Source organism: Somniosus microcephalus, chromosome 10 (genome assembly GCF_052327205.1).
Source record: "Somniosus microcephalus isolate GS21.2 chromosome 10, FLI_Smic_1.0, whole genome shotgun sequence".
NCBI lineage: Eukaryota > Metazoa > Chordata > Chondrichthyes > Squaliformes > Somniosidae > Somniosus > Somniosus microcephalus.
Window position 1 is genome coordinate 197162378 of NC_140996.1, and position 24171 is coordinate 197186548.

At 41.1% G+C, this 24171-nt stretch overlaps 1 protein-coding gene across 3 annotated transcripts in view; it reads right to left on the reverse strand.

Annotated features, from left to right (window-relative positions):
* proser1 (proline and serine rich 1) overlaps positions 1-24171 on the reverse strand; it is a 48067-nt gene that overhangs the window by 9406 nt on the left and 14490 nt on the right. For 2 of the 3 annotated variants that reach the window (XM_085999404.1, XM_085999405.1), the window contains exons 3-12: positions 23371-23439; positions 23123-23217; positions 18469-18562; positions 16178-16288; positions 15999-16055; positions 15076-15159; positions 11685-11763; positions 9378-9461; positions 6854-7292; positions 3612-4836 (exon numbers count right to left, since the gene is read on the reverse strand). In XM_085999404.1, coding sequence (XP_085855530.1) covers positions 3612-4836; positions 6854-7292; positions 9378-9461; positions 11685-11763; positions 15076-15159; positions 15999-16055; positions 16178-16288; positions 18469-18562; positions 23123-23217; positions 23371-23439 — 2337 coding nt within the window. The remainder of the gene's footprint in view (positions 1-3611; positions 4837-6853; positions 7293-9377; positions 9462-11684; positions 11764-15075; positions 15160-15998; positions 16056-16177; positions 16289-18468; positions 18563-23122; positions 23218-23370; positions 23440-24171) is intronic. The other variant, XM_085999406.1, reaches the window with a different exon arrangement.

Here is a 24171-nt window from a genome sequence, read left to right on the forward strand (position 1 = left end):
CTGCAATTGCAATTTAATTGACAACACTCATATCATCTATGTTTTCAGCATTTTAAAGATTTGGATCATGTCCCCATTTAACCTCCTTTTCCTCACTAAGAACAAGTTTAGTTCTCTTAGACTTTCTTCATAAGTGTTTTTCATTCTGTAATCTTCCTCCTCTCCTAGTATCCTCCCCAATGAAGGGACAATTAAAAGATTGAATGCTTTTAATCTCACCTATATCTGTCACCCAACCACATAGTTTAGCCGATATCTGAGAGTTTTACTGAAAGCTTTCTTCTCTATTCCTTTACGAGCAATTAACTGTAGATCACCCAGAATTGAGAACTCCAGAACTTGCCCATCTTTCCCACAAGATGGAGCTTTTCCACTTCTCACCAGTCCTCAGCTACAAGCTCCACATTATGGAGCCACAAAAATGTTAACCAAATCTCATTTACTTCTTCAATCATATCTTTCAGAATTCATGGATCTGGTCCACGTGCTCTACAGACATTTAGTACCAAGTTTTTCTTAACACATGCACAATTGATCTACATGTCTTCGTCGTTTTGATGAGATTTAGAATGTGAAAGAATTAACTGAACACTCTTCCAGTAAGATAAGGGGTAGGCCATTTAGGGCAGAGATGAGGAGGAATTTCTTCACCCAGAGAGTGGTGAACCTGTGGAATTCTCTACCACAGAAGACAGTTGAGGCCAATTCATTAAATATATTCAAGAAGGAGTTAGCTATATTTCTTAAGGCTAAAGGGATCAAGGGATATGTGGAGAAGACAGAGACAGGGTACTGAATTTGGATGATCAGTCATGATCTCATTAAATGGCGGAGCAGGCTCGAGGGGCCTAATGGCCTACTCCTGCTCCTATCTTCTATGTTTCTATACTTAATGAGAAAATACTTTTGATCACTCTTGCTGCTGTTGAGAACTATTTATGTTTTCTCTTGGATCTTTTAATACTCATTCTAGTTAGTCTCAACTTGTTTTTAATGTGACTCCCAGTCCTTTCTACTTTATTCAATATAACCCAAGACTGCTTTCAGTTAAGCAACACAGCAAATCACTGGAAACATTTCATACCAATAAGCCCACCAAACAAGCGTACCACCCAATATAATTAAACGTTCTCCACTTCTATAGAAACATAGGAGCAGGAGTAGGTCATTCGCCCCTTCGAGCCTGCTCCGTCATTCAATATGATCATGGCTGATCCTCTAACTCAATACCATATTCCCGCTCTCTCCCCATACCCCTTGATGACTTTTGTGTCTAGAAAATCTTTCTCCTTCTTAAATATATTCATTCAGTGATTTGACCTCCACAGCTTTCTGTGGTAGAGAATTCCACAGGTTCACCACCCTCTGAGTAAAGAAATTTCTCATCTCAGTCCTAAATGTCCTACCCCGTACCCTAAGACAGTGACCCCTCGTTCTAGACCCCCAAGCCAGGGGAATCATCCTCCCTGCATCCAGTCTGTCTAGCACTGTCAGAATTTAATACGTTTCAATGAGATCCCCTCTCATTCTTCTAAACTCTAGTGAATACAGGCCTAGTCAACCCAATCTCTCCTCACAAGACAGTCCTGCCATCCCAGGAATCAGTCTGGTGAACCTTCGTTGCACTCCCTCTATGGCAAGTATATCCTTTCTTAGGTAAGGAGACCAAAACTGCACACAATACTCCAGGTGTGGTCTCACCAAGGCCCTGTACAACTGTAGTATCCTTGCTCCTGTACTCAAATCCTCTTGCAATGAAGACCAACATACCATTTGCCTTCCTAACTGCTTGCTGCACCTGCATGTTTGCTTTCAGTGACTGGTGTACAAGGACACCCAGGTCCCTTTGTACATCAACATTTCCCAATCTATCACCATTTAAATAATACTCTGCCTTTCTGTTTTTCCTACCGAAGTGGATAACTTCACATTTATCCACGTTATACTGCATCTGCCATATATTTGCCCACTCACTCAACTTGTCTAAATCACCTTGAAGCCTCTTTGCATCCTCCTCACAACTCACAAGCCACCTAGTTTTGTGTCGTCAGCAAACTTGAAAATATTACATTTGGTTCCCTCATCCAAATCATTGATATATATTGTGAATAGCTGGGGCCCTAGCACTGATCCCTGTGGTACCCCACTAGTCACCGCCTGCCATCCCAAAAAAGACCCATTTATTCCTACTCTGTTTCCTGTCTGTTAACCAATTTTCAATCCATGCCAGTATATTACCCCCAATCCCATGTGCTTTAATTTTGCACACTAACCTCTTATACGGGACTTTATTAAAGGCCTTCTGAAAATCCAAATACACCACATCCACTGGTTCTCCCTTATCTATTCTACCAGTTACATCCTCAAAAAACTCCAGTAGGTTTGTCAAACACTATTTCCCTTTCATAAATCCATGTTGACTTTGTCTAATCCCGTTGATATTTTCTAAGTGTCCTGTTATCACATCCTTTATAATACTCTAGCATTTTCCCTACTACTGATGTTAGGCTAACTGGTCTGTAGTTCCCTGCTTTCTCTCTCCCTCCTTTTTTAAATACAGGAAACTTTGTGCTATCCGGAAGTTGAATGTCCGGCAACTTTGATCTAACGGCAGAAATCAGCAGCCGTTTTGGTTAGGTTTTTTTTCTGCTTTTAACAGGCAGGCTCTGGAAAGCGTCTTTGTCGCTTAGCAACAGCTTCAGAGACGCTTCCAAGCTACTGGGCCGAGTGTTTACAAGCTGTTGCTGAGCAACAGTGTTTGTGGTCAGACACGGCAGGTTCTAGAAAGCATCTCTGTATCTTAGCAACAGCTTCAGAGACGCTTCCAAGCCACAGGCCAAGTGTTTACAAGCTGTTGCTGAGCAACAGTGTTTGTGGTCAGATACTGCGATGAAAAGCTCCTATCTGATAACATTGACGCTGGTCTATCCGGAGCTTTTAAAAAAACGGCAGTAGCTCGGTCCCATGGGTGCCGGATAGCACAAAGTTTCCTGTAGTGGGGTTACATTTGCCACCCTCCAATCTGCAGGAACTGTTCCATAATCTATAGAATTTTGGAAGATGACAACCAATGCATCCATTATTTCCATGGCTACCTCTTAGTACACTGGGATGCAGATTATCAGGCCCTGGGGATTTATCGGCTTTCAGTCCCATTAATTTCTCCAGCGCTATTTTTTTTTACTAATACTAATTTCCTTTAATTCCTCCTTCGCACTAGACCCTTGGTTCCCTAGCATTTCTGGGAAGTTATTTGTGTCCTCTTCAGGTGAAGACAGAACCAAATTGCTCTGCCATTTCCTTGTTCCCCATTATAAATTCTCCCATTTCGGACTGTAAGGGACCTATTTACTTGTAAAGAATTAAAAAAAAAAGACAATTCGAAAGTCCTATTTGCCATACTTGCATTGGGTAAACAGTAGAGGAACTTTAATGATTGAAAATATTCAACTTTTAAGTTGACCAGCAGAAACTAATTCTCTCTCATATCTTCCACAATAAATACTCATTGCCCTAGCTTTGCATTTATAACAGTGTGTGCGCCAATCCTGCCCAGATATAAAAGTTGAGAAAATTCTTGTTTCAGCCCAGCTACAGCTCATACATCTTACCTGTAGTAAAGCTGACTGTGCAGCAGATTGTAATCCAGGTAGAGATGCAGCACCCATAGTAGTCTGGAATCCTGGTAAAGATGTAGTATCTACTGTAGATTGCAGACCTGTTGGTGACACTGCAGTCATACCAGACTGTACACTAGGCAGAGAGGTGATGCCTACAGTGGACTGGAGATCAGAAAATGAGGAGGTACTCATAGTGGATTGGATGCCAGAGAGTGCAGGGCTACCCACTACAGACTGGATTCCTGGTAGAGACCCAGCACCTAAAGATTGAAGCCCAGGTAAAGAAGCACCACCCAAAGCAGACTGGAGAACAGGCAGAGAAGAAGCAGCAGCCATTGCAGACTCGAGACCAGGTAGAGATGAGGCAGCCACAGCAGCTTGGAGACTGGGAAGAGATACAGCACTTGTAGTAGGTTGCAATCCAGGCAAAGAGGCAGCCACCACAATAGAATCAAGTCCAGAGAAAGATGTAGAGGACTGCAATCTAGGGAGAGTAACAACAGCAGGCTGGAGCCCAGGGAGAGAGGAAACTGGAGGTTGGAGTCCAGAGAGGGAGGCAGCGACAGTCTGGAGGTCAGAGAGAGATGTAGGAGCAGGCTGGAGTCCAGGGTGGGAAGCAGCAGCAGATTGCAGTCCAACGAGAGAAGCAGCAACAGCATGCAGTCCAGCGAGAGAGGCAGCAGCTTGCAGTGCTGCTGGAGATGCTGCAGTAGATCGGAGTCCAGCTGGAGATGAAGCAGCAGATCGCAATCCAATTGGAGATGCTGCAGCAGATCGCAATCCAGCGAGAGATACTGCAGACTGCAGTCCAGCAAGAGACGTTGAATTTCCATTAGGTTGGAGTCCACCTAGAGATGCCGTAGTCTGGAGTCCATGAAGAGAGGCAACGTCAGTACTAGTGTGGAGTCCAGCAACAGGGGCAGCAGACTGAAGTCCAGGCATTGTAGCTGCCATCATGCCATTCTGGAGTGCAGACAGAGATGTAGCAGCCCCAGAAGAATGCATTCCTGCCAAAGTAGCTGCAGCTGCAATAGACTGAAGTCCAGGCAGATTTGCAACATTCATTCCAGCTTGGAGTGCAGACAGAGATGCAGGAGATAAAGTCTGATTCTGGAAAAACAGAGACATTCCTGGGAAGGATACAAGACCTGGGAAGGAGTTGCTCATAGATGGAGATGTGTTGGAATTGTCACTTGTCTGAAACCCTGAGGATGAACTGAAAAATGATAATTCAAAATTAAACTTAGTCACAAGCTGTTTAAGAAAACTTAGAAAATTAGAATTACAGAAATAACAGTGAAACATTTTTAAACTGATCAAGAATTACTGCAAAGTCTCAACAGTATTAACACAATTTCTACTACAGATGGATTTCTTGTAAGTCATAAGTTCAGAAACAAACACCACTGACACTAACAATAAGGAACCATATTTTGACAATTTAACAAACACTAAAGACTGCAAAAATACTTTCACTCCAACAGGACAATTTCAAAACTCATACTTTCTGGACGACTGAAACCCACAACAAATTTTCAAACGTTAGACAGAAAGATTTGAGATTATTTATTTTTTTTGAGGTAAAGAAAATATTTTATAGCAGATCAGCTTTATTTGTTTCTTACCACTGTAGTAAATGTTAAGAAGGGTTTTGATTCAGTAGATAGGGATAAAGTGTTTCCACTGGCAGGAGGGTCGGTAATCAGAGAATGCAGATTTAAGACAATTGGGAAAAGAACCAGGAAGGAGATGAGGGGGAAAAAAATGTTTGCAGCGGGTAATGATGATCTGGGAATGCGCTGCCTGAAAGGGTGGTTGAAGCAGGTTCAAGAGTAACTTTCAATAGGGAATTAGATGTAAACTTGAAGGAAAAAAAAAAAAAATGGAACTAAATATAGGCAAATTGAATGAAGAATAAGACTGAATTTCAAATATAAGTGAAGTACTACCAATCCACAGTACCTCCCTCGCACACCAACGAGCTACATGCAGGACCCTTCTACTTTACTGATGTAAAAATTTTTTTAAACTAGAATGAACAAAGTTTTTAGGACCCTCTGCTCCTTCCAGAATACAGGAAACTTTGGTTTATCCGGAGGTTGTAAGTCCGGAAACCTCGATCTACCGGCAGAAATCAGGAGCCGTTTTGTTAGGTTGTTTTTCTTCTCGTGACTTTGTTTTCAACAGTCGGGCTCTGGAAAGTCTCTCTGAAGCTGTTGCTAAGCTACAGAGACGCTTCCAAGGTACGGGCCGACTGTTTACAAGCTGTTGCTAAGCAACAGTGTTTGTTGTCAGATACGGAGATGAAAACCTCCGTATGCTTCAACATTAACTTTGTATGTCCGGCAGTTTTGATAGATCGGCAACAGCTCGGTCCCGTCGGTGCCGGATATCACAAAGATTCCTGTACCAAGCCTACTGTCTTCTCATTTCAGGTGTTTTTGTTTAATATCCACCTGAATAGGCAGACGTGACCTTGATTTAACATCTCATCCATAGGCTAGCACCCCCAATAATGCAGCACTCCCTCAGTACTGCACTAGATTTGGCTGTCAAGACTTGGTGTGGGCTCAAATTCACCACCTTCTGAGCCAAGTCTCAATTTTGAGGCAGAAAATTATTTTTAAAAGGTTTTTTTCTGCAAATTATTTCAATAAAAAGTGAAAAATTTAGTTAAGATACACACCAAAGTTCATAAAATTTTCATCAACCTCATTACCTGCATTTTATATGAGGGAAATAAATCCCATATTATCAGGTTTAGCAGTTTAATTGAAATATGGTGGCATAGTGGTTAGCACTGTTGCCTCACAGCGCCAGGGACCCGGGTTCAAATCCGGCCTCGGGTGACTGTCTGTGTGGAGTTTGCACATTCTCCCCGTGTTTGCGTGGGTTTCCTCCGGGTGCTCCGGTTTCCTCCCACAGTCCAAAGATGTGCAGGTTAAGTTGATTGGCCATGATAAAAATTGGCCCTTAGTGTTAGGGGGGATTAAATACGTGGGGTTACGGGGATAGGGCTTGGGTGGGATGGCTGTCGGTGTAGGGACCGGGTGCTAGGGTTTGGATGATCAGCCATGATCTCGTTGAATGGCGGAGCAGGCTCGAAGGGCCGAATGGCCTACTCCTGCTCCTATCTTCTATGTTTCTATGTTTCTATGCACGCCTGACACGATTGCTTTTGTTTTACACATTTCACAATGCACTGGCTTCACTGACAAAAACAATGGACTCACCCAGTTTGTGGCATCATACCAGGGCTGCAGTTTGTGTTGCTATAGCTGGATGTTAACCCCGTGGCGGCTGAACTATGAGTGGGCGTGATTGTATTTCCTGACATTACTTCACCATGAGCCTGGGACATCTGTGGTACTGCTGCTATCACAGTTGTAGGATTCTGACATTCGGGGTATGGAGGTGGGGCAGAAGTGCCAGTTGACGGAGGGACACCTGCAAAAACCGGAGGTATCGGGGTCGACGTGCCAAGCCTTGAAAAGACTGGAGTATCTGGTGCTGAAGCAAAAGCTAGTTGATTTACAGGCGATTGTACAAGTGTAGGTGCTGCAATGGGTGTTGCAGGGGCTGATGGGCAAGAACCATGCGGCGAGAATGTAGCTGTATGCAAGTTGGCAGCAGATGAGTTGTAACTCAGTTGGCTGGTTGGTCTGGAAAAAGCTGAAAGAAAAAAATTTTCCCTTTAAAAATGCATTGTATTAGACAATAAATGTGAAAAAAAATTCTTGTTTAAAGCTCCTCACCACCCCCTTGCCCCACCCAGATTTAAATTCAGATACACTCCTAAGAATTCCTGAACAAAAAAAATTTAAACCTTTGACCTGCCAATCGCTTCAATGACATGTGACATTTGGTTTCCATATTTAAGAAAAGATATACTTGCTCTCGAGGCAGTTCAGAGAAGGTTCACTCGGTTGATTCCGGAGATGAGGGGGTTGACTTATGAGGAAAGGTTGAGTAGGTTGGGACTCTACTCATTGGAATTCAGAAGAATGAGAGGCGATCTTATCGAAACATATAAGATTGTGAGGGGGCTTGATCGGGTGGATGCGGTGAGGATGTTTCCACTGATGGGTGAGACTAGAACTAGGGGGCATAATCTTAGAATAAGGGGCTGCCCTTTCAAAACTGAGATGAGGAGAAACTTCTTCAGAGGGTAGTAAATCTATGGAATTTGCTACCTCAGAGAGCGGTGGAAGCTGCGACATTAAATAAATTTAAAATGGAAATAGACAGTTTCCTAGTTGATAAGGGAATAAGGGGTTACGGGGAGAGGGCAGGGAAGTGGACATGAGTCTAAGTTCGGATCAGCCATGATCCTATTGAATGGCAGAGCAGGCCCGAGGGGCCGTATGGCCTACTCCTGCTCCTACTTCTTATGCTCTTTAAGTGGATGTCAAGCTGTTCCCTTGAACTTTTTCACCTCTGCATACTTCTAAGCAACAGCAGTAGTTATGTCATATCTCCTAACCTGCAGTTCATAGTTGCAGGTCAGGTGTCTTGCTTGCCCAGGCATCTCAATTTTATCTAATGCCCCCTGCAGAACAGACAGCAGTGCAAAAGAGGCCTGCACTTTTATCATCTGCATGGATTCCCCATAGTTCAGCACATTATTGATGGCATAACTGAAACAGAGGCGCCTACCCAATATCATCCCTTTCATTTCAGATTAAAGATCACATGGCACGATTTGATGAGCTCTTCTTCCAGTTTCCTCAACCAACACCATTCAAACAGATCATCTACTCATTCATATAATTTGTTGTTTGTGGGGAATTGCTGTGTGTAACTTGACTGTTGGAGTTGCCTATTTAAGAACAGTGACTAGACTTCAAATGTAATCCTTCAGTTGTGAAATGCTTTGGGACATCTTAAAGGCACTATAAAATTGCAACTTTTTCCTTTCGTGAACAAAAAGGGCTTTCTCTCCAAGAATGTACAGCTGGTCTGTAACCATACATACAGAATCCTGCACACCAATGCTCACAGCCCTGGCAGTTGTCAGGATTCATTCTTTTTACACCAATCCATGAATGTCACCATTATTTGAAGGGCCAAGAAAATTGAATGCGTATCAGAGGGACCAAGCTTATCTACTACAACCATAGCTGCTTATTCCATTGAGAAATCCAAGGACAATATACTGAACTGCATGCAGGTGCCACTGTATAGGTGGGACAGACCATGCCATCCTTGCCATGGAATAGGCTGGAGAAGGCAGTTTGCATGAATCAGTGGCATAAGAGATCACCAACCAATTAGCAAGAGTTAAGGCAGATACTAATAGAGACACTTTCAGTTAAGTGCATAAGACAGCCAAAGCACAAGTCATCTGAAAATGAGCCCAATACCCTACCCATATAAAATATCACCTTCAAAAAATAAAGATACTTTGTAGAATCCTTCCTCTAGAAATTAAATGAGTTTGGTAGAGGTTATGGTACAACATTCATCTGCATAGGTTAAATTGCTCATTTCTACTGGCTGGAAAAGTAATTTCACATACTTTCAGGTAACCCCTATTGGATGGATTAATTTACAGTGAGTGGTGAGATATGAAACAGTAGATTAGAATATTCAGCAGCAGCAGTGATTTAGCAATAAATATCTGCGATCAACACTGTAGAACGATCTGAAGTGCCTTTATACCTGACAGTCTAAATAGCCGTCTTTTAGTTTTACAACACAATTATACATAATGAGAATTCTCTTTAACAATTTGAAATAAATTAATTCTATCCAAACCTTGTTGAGGAGCATAGGCAGCTGGCGCTACAACAGGAGCCATGAAACTGCCCATTGAGACAAGGCCAGCAGTGTTATATGCACCTACAAGAAATAAACACATAGATTGGAGTGCACCATAAGCATCTCATTTTCTGCATCATGTTCCTATACAACTATCCTTTTCCTTAATTTGTTCCATTATAAAAGCTAATTTAACAGAATGTTGATAACATTTTTTATAAATGTATTTCTGTTTTACAAATGTATTTGTTTTACAATGTCTGTTGATCTAGAAAGTCCTAGAAGCACAAAGTTATTGTATACACCAAACATCACAACTCTTTCCCTTGACTGCACAGTCATAAAATACTGACGAACTTAGAACTTCTAATATCAGTATCACACTTTGATTTAGTGGACAGAAGTCATCAATCATTTGCCATGGATCTAGGTGGATGGAGTGTTAGTTCAACATACCTGTACTGTGAAATAACAAACTATGGGGGTGGAATTTCCTGTGTATTTGCACCCAGAGACACACGTAATCAGGGTGTTAAGGAAATACCCGACGTAACAGATTGAGCAAACACGGGCACAAGTGCGTTACACACGTAATTACACTATGCCCAAACGTGCTCAATCTTTTACATCTGTCTACCGATCCTTGCGTCCGAACACATCGCCGTTCATTATACAGGAAACTTTCTGGTATCCGGCACCGACGGGACCGAGCTGGTGCCGTTAGATCAAAACTGCCGTAGAAATCAGCGCTATTGTTAAAACATACGGAGCTCAGAGCTCCGTGTGAAGCAACAAACCCTGTTGCTTAGCAACAGCTTCAAAACAGGTCGGCGCAGCTTGCAAGCGTCTAGCTGAAGCTGTTGCTTAGCTACAGAGATGCTTGCAGAGCCAGGACTGGAGAAAAGAAGCAACGAAAATTAAAAAAATTATCTGAACCGACTCCTGAATTTTGCCGGTAGATAGAGCTTTCCGGACATTTAACCTCCGGATAAACGAAAGTTTCCTGTGATGGCTTTGCCTCGAGCTGAAGAGCCATACACATGAATTTCCTGCAATTACACTGGTGTAAAATGGATGTAAAATTAAGCCCAGTATTTTAGGCGCAGCACAAAACAGTCAGTCATTTTTCTGCTGTTTAACTGTGATTTTATAAGCAATTAAAAAAAAAAGTATCCTCAGAGACCTGCACTATTTTTTTGTTTCTTTGAATGCATTGTTATGGCTTCAGTATGTCACATAAAAAAGCTTCCATGCTTGAATGTTCTTAAACATACTGCATCTAATGTACATGCATGATGGTTAAAGAGCTTGAAAATTTAATTTTCATACTTAACCAAGGAATATATGGTGAGTTCTACACTTTCGAGTCTCAAAAATGGGCACACGAATGGACGTCATTTTGGGTGTAACTTCCCAATTCCAGCCCCACAGGAAATTCCACCCCTATGTAATATGTGAGGATTAGCTGCAACCCAATTCAACCAGTGCAAGTCAACCTGCAACCATTACAGAGTGAAACAAGTATACTGACAGCTACATTTCTAGTCAACTGCACCAAATTTTGAGATACTATTACATAAGGTGGTGCAATGGGTTGCATGTCTAGTTGCCTCTAGGACCTTGGTCTGAACCTAACTCAAACAGATGGAGAAGTGAAAGTAATTTCTCTTTGATGGTTAAGTATTCCGCATGAAATGAGTTTGACCAATTTCAACTCATTTCTCAGCGGACAAACGTTTACTTAGCAATAACTTGCTTTTCTCTTAAAGGACACAAGCTTAGCTATGATGAGAAATAAACATATCATACTGAAGTAGCATGCTAAACCAATGACGAGATCTTTGTCTTCTCCCTAATCCACATTATAACTAAACTATGACTGTAAGATACTGACAGAGTGGAATATGTTCCATTCTCAGCTCAACATTCCTCACCTTCAAGAACGCAAAGCTCAAATAAGCTACGTATTAACAAAATGAAACATCCTGTTTATAGAATACGTACAAGTCCTATAAACATCCCTGCTTTAATAGATCCTCACCCAAGAAAAAGAACACTCACCAAGTATTGACGAGCTTATAACATTTAGAATACCAATGCCTTGATTCACTGGACAGCAGTCACAATTTTTGGCTGCAAAGCATGCACCACAGTATTACTGCCTGTAAGACACTTACATGCTTTGACAGCAGTATCATACTAAATCAATACACATACAATTTTCTGTTGCGCCATGACTGCATTACAGCATAGGTACTGTTGCAGGTGAAAATAATTTAAGACAAATGTGAATAAAAGTCTTACTTGGTGCAATAGTTGCATGTGGCTGGCAGGGAGGTATAGGGTAAGGAACAGGCTTATGAGGATTGTATGTTGCTGGAGCCTAGATGAAAGGAAAAATTCAGACACAAATATGTAGAATTCACAATTAATTTCTTTGAAATAAGTTAAAATAATTTCAAGGTATCCATTCACAAGAATAATATTTTTGGACACAAAATTATACAGGACAATAATTAAGTGCAAAATATAAAATGAATACAGAACTTCAATGAATCACTCAAACGGAAGTTTAAGTATATGACATTATCAACCCTTAATAGTTCCACTGACAAGTTAGCATACACAGTTGGAATCTGGGGTTACCAGTGCATATAGCTGGTCGACACAACTACTTTCTGATCTGATGTGGTTTTATGCATCAATCTACAAGGCATAGGGGATTCTCCCACTCGTCCACAGTAACTTCGGCGAAAAATGGCATCAACAGTGTCCATGCCGTTTTTTTTGTTGTTTTTTTTTACTGTTTCCTCGTCTTTTACGACAGACGAGCAAGAGAACCCATGCAGAAATTCACCCCACAGGTTTAGACTGGAAAACCTAAGACACGACGGGGGAGGGAAGTGAAAAAGAAAAAGGAAAATAGTTAAGGAATTGTGTTAGTTTGAATTAGTTGGTAACACACTTGCCTTTGAGTCACAGAACTGTAGGTTCAAACCCTACTACAGTCATTAACACAATCTCTGTTGACACTTGTTGGAGTTACCATCATTCAGATGAGATATTAATGCGAGGTTTGGTTTACCTGATCAGGTGAATGGAAATAGTGTTATGGGAGTTTGCACAAGGAGTTCTCCTGGTGTCCTGACCAATGTCCTTCCTCAAACACCACCAAAAAAACCCAGATGATTTGGTGATTAATAACTGACTGCCACATTTGCCTACATTAAGTTACTGCACTTCAAAGTAATCCATTTGCTGTAAAGCAATTTGGGATGTTTAAAGGACATGATAAGGTGTAAGCATTTTCATTTGAATGAATCATACCAGGTGCTCATAAATTACCTATGAGCCAACTACAAAACAAGTTAAGTTGAGGCCTGGTAACAGGTTACCCACTGCCTGGGAATGTTGTGTGGCACAAGCAACAGGGAAATAAATAACTTGGACATTAGGAAGAGAGGCAATTCAAAGCTCTAATGCATTAGAGTACCAATTCGCTTTACCTTGTGTATAGACTAGATACTTTTTTTTTTCTTAATCAGCTTCCAAACTGATCCAAAGCACTGACTGCCATGCAAATGAATGGAGGTGGCCTACAGCATACCTAGACCAACACTGTTGACATTTTCCTTTAATATGGAGGTCCAAACTGAACACAGTACACCAGATGTAGTCTCACAAAAGGTCAACTTTAAAATCACCTCTTTAAACTTGAGTCACACCCTTACCTATACATCCCAGCTTTTTATTTGCTTTCTTCACCACGTGCTAACACTGAACTGACAGTTTTACCGATCTATCCCACAAAGCTACCAGATCTCTTTCCGGCTCTGTTCACTCAAACACATTGACATTTAATATATAATCTGCACTTTTGCTTCATCTTATGACTTTACACTATCCATGTTAAATCTCATCTGCCATCTCTCTGCACGCTGATCTTGCCTGTCCAGGCTTCTTTGGATTATTGTACATTGGTTAACAAAAATGACCAATGATTCTAACCAAAGGTATTAAGGGATATGGGCCAAAGGCAGGTACATGGAGTTAGATCACAGATCAGCCATGATCTCATCGAATGGCGGACCAGGCTCGAGGGGCTAAATGGTCTACTCCTGTTCCTACGTCACCGCACCCATTTCTCAAGGTAAATCAGAGTATATTTTGTTTTATATGGGTAGAAGCATTATGCCATATAATGCATAATATATTATTCTACTGCTACGATGAAGTTGTAGTCACAAAGTCAAACTGTTGTTAATTACATAGGATATACAGCACAGAAACAGGCCATTCGGCCCAATCAGTTTATGCTCCACTCGAGCCTCCTCCTGCCTTTCCTCATCTAAATCTATCAGTGTAACCCTCTATTCCCTTCTCCCTCATATGCTTGTCTAGCCTCCCCTTAAATGCATCTATACTATTCACTTCAACCACTCCCTGTGGTAGCGAGTTCCACATTCTCACCACTCTTTGGGTAAAGAAGTTTATTCTGAATTCCCTACTGACTATCTTATATTGATGGCCTCTAGTTATGCTCTTCTCCACAAGTGGAAACATTCTTTCTGTATCCACTCTATCAAAACCTTTCATAATTTTAAAGACTTCTATTAGATCACCCCTCAGCCTTCTTTTTTCAAGAGAATAGAGACCCAGCTTGTTCATCCTTTCCTGATATGTATACCCTCGCATTTCTGGTATCATCCTTGTAAATCTTCTCTGCACCCTCTCCAGTGCCTTTATATCCTTTTAATAATATGGCGACCAGACCTGTATGCAGTACTCCAATTGTGGTCTAACCAAGGTTTGATACAGGTTTAGCATAACTTCCCTACTTTTCAATTCTATCCCTCTAGAAATAAACCCTAGTGCTTGGTTTGCTTTTTTTATGGCCTTGCTAACCTGTATCACAACTTTAAGTGACGTGTGCATTTGTACTCCGAGATCCCTTTGTTCCTCTACCCCACCTAGACTCGCACCCTCCAAGTAATAAGTGACCTCCCTATTCTTCCTACCAAAATGTAATACCTCACATTTTATCTGTGTTGAACTTCATTTGCCACTTATATGCCCATTCTACAAGTTCATTAATGTCCTCCTGTAATTTGTTGCAGTCCTCCTCAGTATTGACTATCCCCTCCAATTTGGTGTCATCCGCAAATTTAGAAATTGTGTTTTTGATTCCAAAGTCTAAATCGTTAATATAAATTGTGAACATAAATTCAGCACTAATCCTTGTGGAACACCACTACCCACCTTCTGCCTATATTAAACAGTGGACGAGCTGAGAGTTATTCAGATTGCAGGTCAGAACCCTGCTTTGTTTATGTTTTTAAAGTGCAATTGGTAAAGTCAATTGAGGTTGCAGACATTCTGACTCCGGTATTTTCTGTTCCTGCAGTTTCTCTGTACATTTCAAATTATGGCCTTTGTTTTTAATTTTTTTTTTTTAAGTTTGAAATAGAAATGATGATAGGAAATGGAGAATGTGATACAATTGGACATGCACACTAGCTTGAAGCTTACCAATATAGATGCATATCCTTCGGTCCTTTTATTATACATTATATTGATTGACAGACACAGACAGAAATATAAACAGTGGGTAGTGTCACTGTTTAAGAAGTTTAAGTAGTACAATTTTTGACCTGATCAAACAATGCAATGCCAGTGTTTTAGCCTTTGTACTTACTGGTCTAGAAGGTCCTAGGATACAGGTTGCTATCCCCCGGCCAACACTGTAACCATCTTCATTTTCTTTCTTAACAGAAAGAGCCTGGCCAAAGAAAATCACAATCAACTCTTCAGATATCAAATCTGTATTTGGCTAACACGGGATTCTATTTTACATATCTTATTATTCATATATGTATTATTCTAAATCTAATCTTTAGAGCTTGCGGCTCACCAATATAGATGCATGTTGTTTGGTCCTACAATGATAATGTAAGTAACCTATTTAAATGCATTATCCACTCACTTTCAGTATTACAGAATCTTACATTTTACTTCTCAACTTTCTTTTCTCTCCTAAGGGTGTACCCTCATGAGAGAAAAGATTGAAAGGCACGTGATTAATGTTTTCACTAGCCTTTACTGTTGAGTCTCAGAATTATTCCTCTTCCAACGTGCTGATTTCCTTGCATAGCTAAAGTCCCCAGATTCAGAACCTGGTCTTACCTATGAAATGGTCAATATAACCGGTTTTGATGTAATCTATAAACAAACTTGCTTTGTAACTTGGAGTTCCTTTCAATTTTCTTTTTATGAATAAACTGAAATATTAGAGATGCAAACTTTTCCCAGACCTCTGCCAATACTGCTCTTAATCTAGTCCTTAAAACATTTGGCAAGAGCCACTCAGAGTAAATCTCCTAGTGTTTTTTTCCACCCCTCCCTGTAGGGAAACACTTGGCCTGCACTCAGTCCTCATGAATGAGACTGGAAAACCCCAAATGTAGAGAATCGTGGGGCACAAATTCATGCCCTACCACTCTGCTGCAAAACATTCTGGCTCGAATTGTCTTGACAGCCTTAGCATTAATTTGGGCAGAAATAAGAATAGCCTCTGCGTGTTAATGGAGAAATGTATAAATTGCTGGATCTGTCACTCACTCCCAAGTTTACCAGCCTTCCCTTTCCACTGTGCCCAAGCGGTAGCTTCCAACTGCCCTGAAAAGAGGGAAACATTCTAAGCTGAGAGTGGTACCGTTACCTTTTCACAACCAAGAGAAATCTTGATCAACCAAGAGAAATCTTGATCAATGTGTCCAAAGCAAAGCTTCCATACTTACTGCTAACAATCCATTTAACACACTGGGTTTGCCTTTAGGATAGGGGTTTCCTGGGATCATTCCACATGAAGATCTCATGGCAAGAGGAGCCTTACAGCCAGCCTTAGAAGCCTTATATAGAACAACAAAAATCAGGACATCAACAAAGGAACCACAGATCTGAATCCATCTTAGAAGAGTATTATTTCCTTGAATATCTGCAGATTACACCATCCTCAATTTCATGGATAGGTTAGCTGTGGCTTCATAACCGAAATATATTTTAAAGCAGAACTACTTGTTATTGTATTGCTTAATCCTATACAATATAAACAAGAGCATCACCTCTGCATTGCTCAGTGAGTCAGAGGATACGATAAAGTGTGGCGGCTAAAGTGTGACTGGAAGCAAGTGCAATGCTTACAGAAAGTGCATTCTATACACAGGACTTTGAATATATTCCATATATATCTACTATATATATTAATGAAATCAGTACGTTTGGTCATCTGTAAACACATCCTATGGATTCTCAATGTTAATTATGTCCACACCTGTTATATCTGGTGACACTAGCCTGTCACATTTTTAATATGACTTTCCACTTAATGTGAGTCTGACACTAGAATACTTTAACTGCTTTGAGTCTGCCTGTAGTTCCACAATTTGGCCACCAGGTGTTGCTCAGCTCCAACATGTTAGATTTTTCTCTTCGGCAAGTTAATTTTAACAATATTTTACTTTAAAAATTGTATCATTTTGTGCTTTTAATTCCTTCCTTTAGGTTTTTCTCCCACACCCTTGATGTTTAACCCAAGTACTCAGACTCCAACTAGGTGCTGCACTCAGCCGTTCCCTTATAGGACTGCCATGGTCTACCTCCTCCTCCCTGTCTGCCACCTGCTTAAACTATGAGGCGTTGATTTTACCCAAAAATGAAGCCTCCAATCCGCACCATTTCCCCTGGGACACCCAGCAGCTTTTTGTACCTGGTCTCCCTCATCACTCCATAGCTGTTCTCAGCCTATCCCAAGCCCCCTACTGGTCTCTTGCTGCTGTACTGATGCTTTTCCCCCTTTCCTCCTTGCATGCCTGCTTTGCTGTCTCTCTCCACTGCCCTGCCGATTTTGCGCTACTCTAGCTGCACTGCAGCCTGCTCTCGGTATCTCTCAGCTCCCTGCTGATCTTCGCAGTTTATCACCACTGACTGGTGCTCTTCCCACCCATGTGGCTGCCTTCTTCCCTGCTGCCTGCCGTCCCCCTCACCATGGTGCTTCAAAGGCAATTCACTAATCCAATCGGTAGGTTCCATTGAAAATGGCTACAAATTTTCCCATGAGGACTCCTGTATTTAGATGTCCAGTTACAGTTCCCTGGAGGTTCAATATTAAGCTCCGACTTGTCACACTCCGTGTTCCGGAGTATGCTGATCTGTTCCCATAGCTTCCATAGAGCTCCCCCTATTGTTTGAGTGTTGTAATTGTTAACATTTTAAATTTTTAAAAAAAGTAATAAATTCTGTTTTTTGTCATCTTATATTTTCTCCTCTTCCACAAGTTTTATTTTTAATCATATCTATTTCTTTCTCCTTTCTGCCATTAATTTCATATCTCAATTTCAGATACAATTGCTTTTCTTCCTTCCTCCCTTCAAACTTTAAATTTTTAAGTTTTAAATTTACCCTTCTCAATTCCTCCCAGGCTCTGCTCCGGCTTTGGCCCCTGCCTCTCGCTTTTTTTCCTGCCCTCTTTTCTCTTCTCTCCTCCCAAGACCCCACTTCTATAACCGTGGGTGCATTTCTGCCACTGGGCAACCCTCTGCTGCCATCTCCCACACCAGTGTCTGCCCGATGTGCCACTAGGCCACACTATTCAGCTGACTTATGCGGCCAATACGTACTCCTCTCAAACAAGAGCCCAATACCACTAGGCTCCACACTGCCGTCTGCCCTGCTCATCCAAGCTCATTTTGTTTTGCACTTCTGGCCTTGGCTGCTGATTATGACAAAACCAGAACCTGCCCAATCACGCTCCCATTCACCACCCAATGATTCTGTGTCTGTCCTCAGCATTTCCCTCACAATACTTCTGTCCTACTGGCTTTTTAAATAAATGCATCATTCTTTCTACGCTACACATTAATTCATCCAAACTTTCAGATTTCATTTCTTACCTGAATACTTCCTGTCATAGTATCTTTGAAATCATTCCTCTATAAATTTAAAATTAAATCATCTCCCCCATCAAACAACACCGATAATGGACCTGCAAAACCAAAAGTCAGAAAAGTGATCTCTCAGTAAGATACATCACCTGATCGAGAATTCTTTTGCAGCGTTTCTTTTCTGGCAGGTGTACCCGGAAAATATCTTCAATAAGTCGATAATTATGAGGATCAATGATATTCCTACCAGAAAAAAATATTTATTGATCACATTTACAATGCCTACCAAAAATGTGACACCTAACAACAAAACTCATTTTATTATTTTAATAGCGTGATACTGTGAACAACTATGTACTCCTGGTAGTATCTTCGCAAACTCCATGTAACCCCACTATTTAAGAAAGGAGGGAGAGAGAAAACAGGGAACTACAGACCAGTTAGCCTGACATCAGTAGTAGGGAAAATGCTAGAATCTATTATTAAGGACATGGTAACAGGGCACTTAGAAAATAATAATAGGATTGGGCAGAGTCAACACAGATTTATGAAAAGGAAATAATGTTTGAATTGTTTGAGGTTGTAACTAGCAGAATAGATAAGGGGGAACCAGTGCATGTGGTATATTTAGATTTTCAGAAGGCATTCGATAAGGTGCCACACAAGAAGTTATTAAACAAAATTAGGGCTCATGGGATTGGGGGTAATATGCTAGCATGGATTGAGGATTGGTTAACGGACAGAATACAGAGAGTAGGAATAAACGGGTCATTTTCGAGTTGGCAGGCTGTAACTAGTGGGGTATCGTAAGGATCAGTACTTGGGCCTCAGCTATTCACAATCTACATCAATGATTTGGATGAGGGGACCAAATGTAATATATCCAAGTTTGCTGATGATACAAAGCTGGGTGGGAATGTAAGTAGTGAGGAGGATGCAAGGAGGCTTCAAGGGGATATAGACAGGCTAAGTGAGTGGGCAAGAACATGGCAAATGGAATATAATGTGGAGAAATGTGAAGTTATCCACCTTGGTAGGAAAAATAGAAAAGCAGAGTATTTTTTTAAAGAGAGAGAGATTGGGTGTTCAGAGGGACCTGGGTATCCTTGTACACGAATCACTGAAAGTTAACATGCAGATACAGCAAGCAATTAGGAAAGCAAATGGTATGTTGGCCTTTATTACAAGAGGATTTGAGTATAAGAGTAAAGACGTCTTACTGCAATTATATAGGGCCCTGGCGAGACCACACCTGGAGTATTGTGTACAGTTTTAGTCTCCTTACCTAAGGAAGGATATACTTGCTGTAGAGGGAGTGCAACAAAGGTTCACCAGACTGGTTCCTGGGATGGGGGATTGTCCTATGAGGAGAGATTGAGTAGACTAGGCCTATATTCTCTAGAGTTTAGAAGAATGAGAGGTGATCTCATTGAAACATACAAAATTCTTAAAAGGCTTGACAGGGTAGATGCAGGGAGGATGTTTCCCCTGGCTGGGACGTCTAGAACTAGGGGTCACAGTCTCAGAATATGGGGTCAGCCATTTAGGACTGAGATGAGGAGAAATTTCTTCACTCAGAGGGTGGTGAATCTTTGGAATTCTCTACCCCAGATGGTTGTGGAGGCTCAGTCGTTGAGTATATTCAAGACAGAGATTGATAGATTTTTGAATATTAAGGGAATCAAGGGATGTGGGGATAGTGCAGGAAAGTGGAGTTGAGGTCGAAGATCAGCCATGATCTTATTGAATGGCAGAGCAGGCTCGAAGGGCCAAATGGCCTACTCCTGCTCCTATTTCTTATGTTCTTATGTCCAATTACTAATGCTATGCACAAGTACAACGGATGTATCAGAGGCTCATGCTGAAATCAATAATAACCTGGATTTCTCATTCATATGGTTACTGCGTTATATAACAGTGAATTGTTACAGCTCAGGGGAATCCCACTGGCATTGCTGTTATTGATTTTAAGTCTTTTGGCCTAGTGCTTCATGCAATCCTCAAGAAGCTGGAAGGTAGGAGACTATACAATCAAATATTGGATTTAACTCAAAATCTGTACTCCAACTTTTAAGATCCGTGTAAGGAATCAGTCATATCATCCACTCTGTCCCAATCTTCATCTGGTCTCGGTCATTCACAATTCTCACTCCCCCCACCCATTTTACTGCAAAATGCCCTGTCCCTACCTAACCTGTCCCTATTTACCTCCTTTCCTGCCTCTACCACAGGCTCCAATAATGCCCGAATGGGTCCACGGCTCCTCTTCACCAAGCTTCCTTTGCAGAGGTTCCCTGGAATAACAGAGCAAATTGCCTCGTTCCCCTCTCCTTGGCCCCCCCCTACTTCTCATCTACATGCTGCCCCTCGGCGACATCATCTGAAAGCGCAATGTCAGGTTCCACATGTGCATTGACGACACCCAGCTCTACCTCACCACCGCCTCTCTTGACCCTTCCACTGCATCTTATTTGTCACGCTGCTTGTCCAACATCCAGTTTGGATAAGCAGAAACAGTCATCCATACTTTTGTTACCTCCAGACTCAACTATTGGAATGCTCTCCTGGCCGGCCTCCAATCTTCCACACTCACCCAACGCCCCCCCCCCCCCCACCCCTCCCCCTCCCGTAAACTTCAGCTCATCAAAAGCTCTGCTGCCCTTACCCTGACTCACCTTGCAGACAGGTAGCGGTGCAAAGAACCTCATCTAAGATGTAAATGACACTGTGCTAGCATACCTTCTCTGGTCCTCAATAGACATACCCATAGGTTCTTTCAAATCAGAACACCAACACCATTCAGTGGAAATACATGCACAAATCAGATGCAATTCAGCTTTAAGAAGCAGTCAGGAAAGCGTCATAAAATGTCATTACTTTCCTTTGTCCAACAGCAATATAGCAGAGAAACAGGGACTTGCAAACACATACACTAAAAACAATGTACCTTTACTCACAAGGACCAAACGTACCTTTACTCACAAGGACCAAACTGAAGGGAAGAGACTTGCTTGTTTTATATAGGCGTTTAGCCTATGGATTGCCGTTGAGGCACTCCATTTGAATCGGGCCCTCAATTTGCCGAGCACACAACTGAAATTCAGGTTCTCCTACCTGGCCACCCTCCTGGCACCCTCTGTAAACTTGAGCTCATCCAAAACTCTGCTGCATCCTAACTCGCACCAAGTCCCGTTCACCCATCATCCCTGTGCTCGCTGACCTACATTGGCTCCCAGTCCAACAATACCTCAAATTTAAAATTCTCATCCTCATGTTCAAATCTCTCCATGACCTTGTCCCTATCTCTAACCTCTTCCAGCCCTAAAACCATCCAAGAACCCTGTGTTCCTCCAATTCTGGCCTCTTGTGCATCCCAGAGCTCCTTCGCCCCTCCACTGGCGGCCGTGCCTTCAGCTACCTAGGCCCCAAGCTCTGGAAATCCCTTCCTAAACCTCTCCACCTCCCTACCTCTTTTAAAACACTCCGTAAAACCCTGTCCTAATATCTCCTTATGTGGCTCGGTGTCAAATAATGTCTGATAAAGCTCCTGGGAAGCACCTTGGGACATTTTACAACGTTAAAGGTGCTATATAAATGCAAGTTGTTGTTGTTGTTGTAGTGGTGATCCCACCCACTTTGCTGTCAGGAATAGACATCTCAAGCTCCTTCCTACCCATATTTTCATCACCTCACCCAGACCCCACTGTGGGTTTCCTACTATGCAGCCCAGAAAACATGCACACCCTTGCAAACAAGGCCCTCGCATCCATGAGACCTGGCTACAAGCTGGGCACGACTTGGAACTAAGTATTCCAGGCTACAAGATCTTTAGAAATGACAGGGAAATTTTGAAAGTAGTGGGATCAGCAATATTGATAAAAGACACAATTACAGCAATAGAAAGAAGGGATTTCAGTAAGGGTGATGAGGCAGTGAAAAAATGATGGGAAGTGTTAAAGAACTGCAAAGGATGAAAGACTCAGCTAGGAGTGGTCTATAAACCTCCTGACAGTAATGATGTAGTGGCGGGGGAAGGTGTGTGAAATGTATAAATAGAGAGATCAGGGAAGCATGTAACAAAAACAATGCTGCTCAGGCACCCAAGTTACTATGATACAACAAATGGGAGGGCTTGTATCATAGAGCAACCAGATAAACTGTTATAATCCCATGGCTAAGACAACAAATACATTTGGAGTTACCAAAATTGATAAGACAACCAAACTAGTTAGAAATAATTTTAGCCTGTACATTAAACCAAGTTATTATAGATCATTGGAGAACATAACATTGCCTTCTATCCTTCTTCAATGACTTGTGCTAGTATGGATAGACACAAATCGGTACTGGCCCTCGACCAGTTAAAATAGTCAATCATTATTTCTTCCTATTGGTGTGAACTCAAATTTAATTCCTTAACCACTGCAACAGCTTGGTATTTCCATTCTCTATGTACTAACCCCTTACAGATGAGATAGGTACCAAATTTAACTTTATTCAACAGCATAAAAATCTAGGAGCAAGAAAAGGCCATTATGTCTACCTGTTGTTTTGTTTCTTTTGCTTATGCAAATCTTCCATCAAAATTTGCACAGATCATTTTCTTGTATTTTGCTGCCAAGCCTGCATATATCTCAGTCCAGGTGGAATCCAAGGTCTCAGAATTTTGAAGTGGCTCAAATGAGTGTCATTTTGCAGTAATTATTTATAGTGTGCTTACAAGATTGTAAGGCCCTAAAATGCTACTGCTTTAGTTGGAACAAGGTAAGCATGATACTATACCAAATACAAAAACATACTTACAACGCTATTAGCTCTAAGGCAACGAGTTTATCTTTAGTGAAAGTGAGGCAATGGAGGATATTTATGACTTTAGATACATGGATGGCTACCATTTTCTGAAAAACAAAATAATGAAAAGCAGAGTGACTTTAGCCCATTTTGTCAAATTGGTGTAATTGATAATTCAGTTCTAACAATTACAAAGCTGAAAATTAGGACAAGCATACATTTAATAGTCTGTAATATAGCAAGAGAGTTTTAACACTTACATGCTGTAACGCTTTAAGAGCCTTTAGTTGAGGTTCTGCCCAAGAAAAATACTTCAATAGTTCAACCACCTGCAAGGATGTGGATACATTTTAAAGAGATAACAGAAAAAATTAAAGAGCAAAACTACTGCTGACTTTTAAGAATTGAAATGCTTTTACTAAACATATCTGCAGTAAAATGACTATCTAGCAACATATATTTTAATGAATAAATATTTTTCACCAGTATTTTATTCTAATACACTATTCTATATACTTACAACAATATGTAATTATTCATAATCTTCAAAAATGTATAAATACTGTTTTACAAAAGTACCAAAGTTGAACGGTAAATTCTTCAAACTGACGCTCTGGCAACTGTTGCAGTGACTTGGGTTTTAATTACACTGCTGATGTATGAAAGAATGACACTGATGTAAGAAATAAGCATGAAATAAAATGCTAACCCACTTGCCAGTCTTGTGGATCAGCAAGAGTTTTGTCAGAAATTGCTAGCCTACAAATCGTTATACTCATTTAGTATCAAAAAGCATGAATAAAAAGTACTGAAAAGCCAAATAGTCTGTCAAAAACAATTACCTACAGAATACAAGCAACAGATTTTTTTTTTAAATCAGAAATAACTCAAAAGCAGTTTTATGGCCAGTCATTAATCAGCATCAGCAAAAGTTAAAGACAACTTCATTTATTCAGCTTCTAAGCTGGAGATGGTACAGACGAGAAGGAAGGAAAGAAAAATAACGTTCCATTAAGTCATATTTTTTTTTAAATACATAGGCTGGATAAGACTTTCAATTA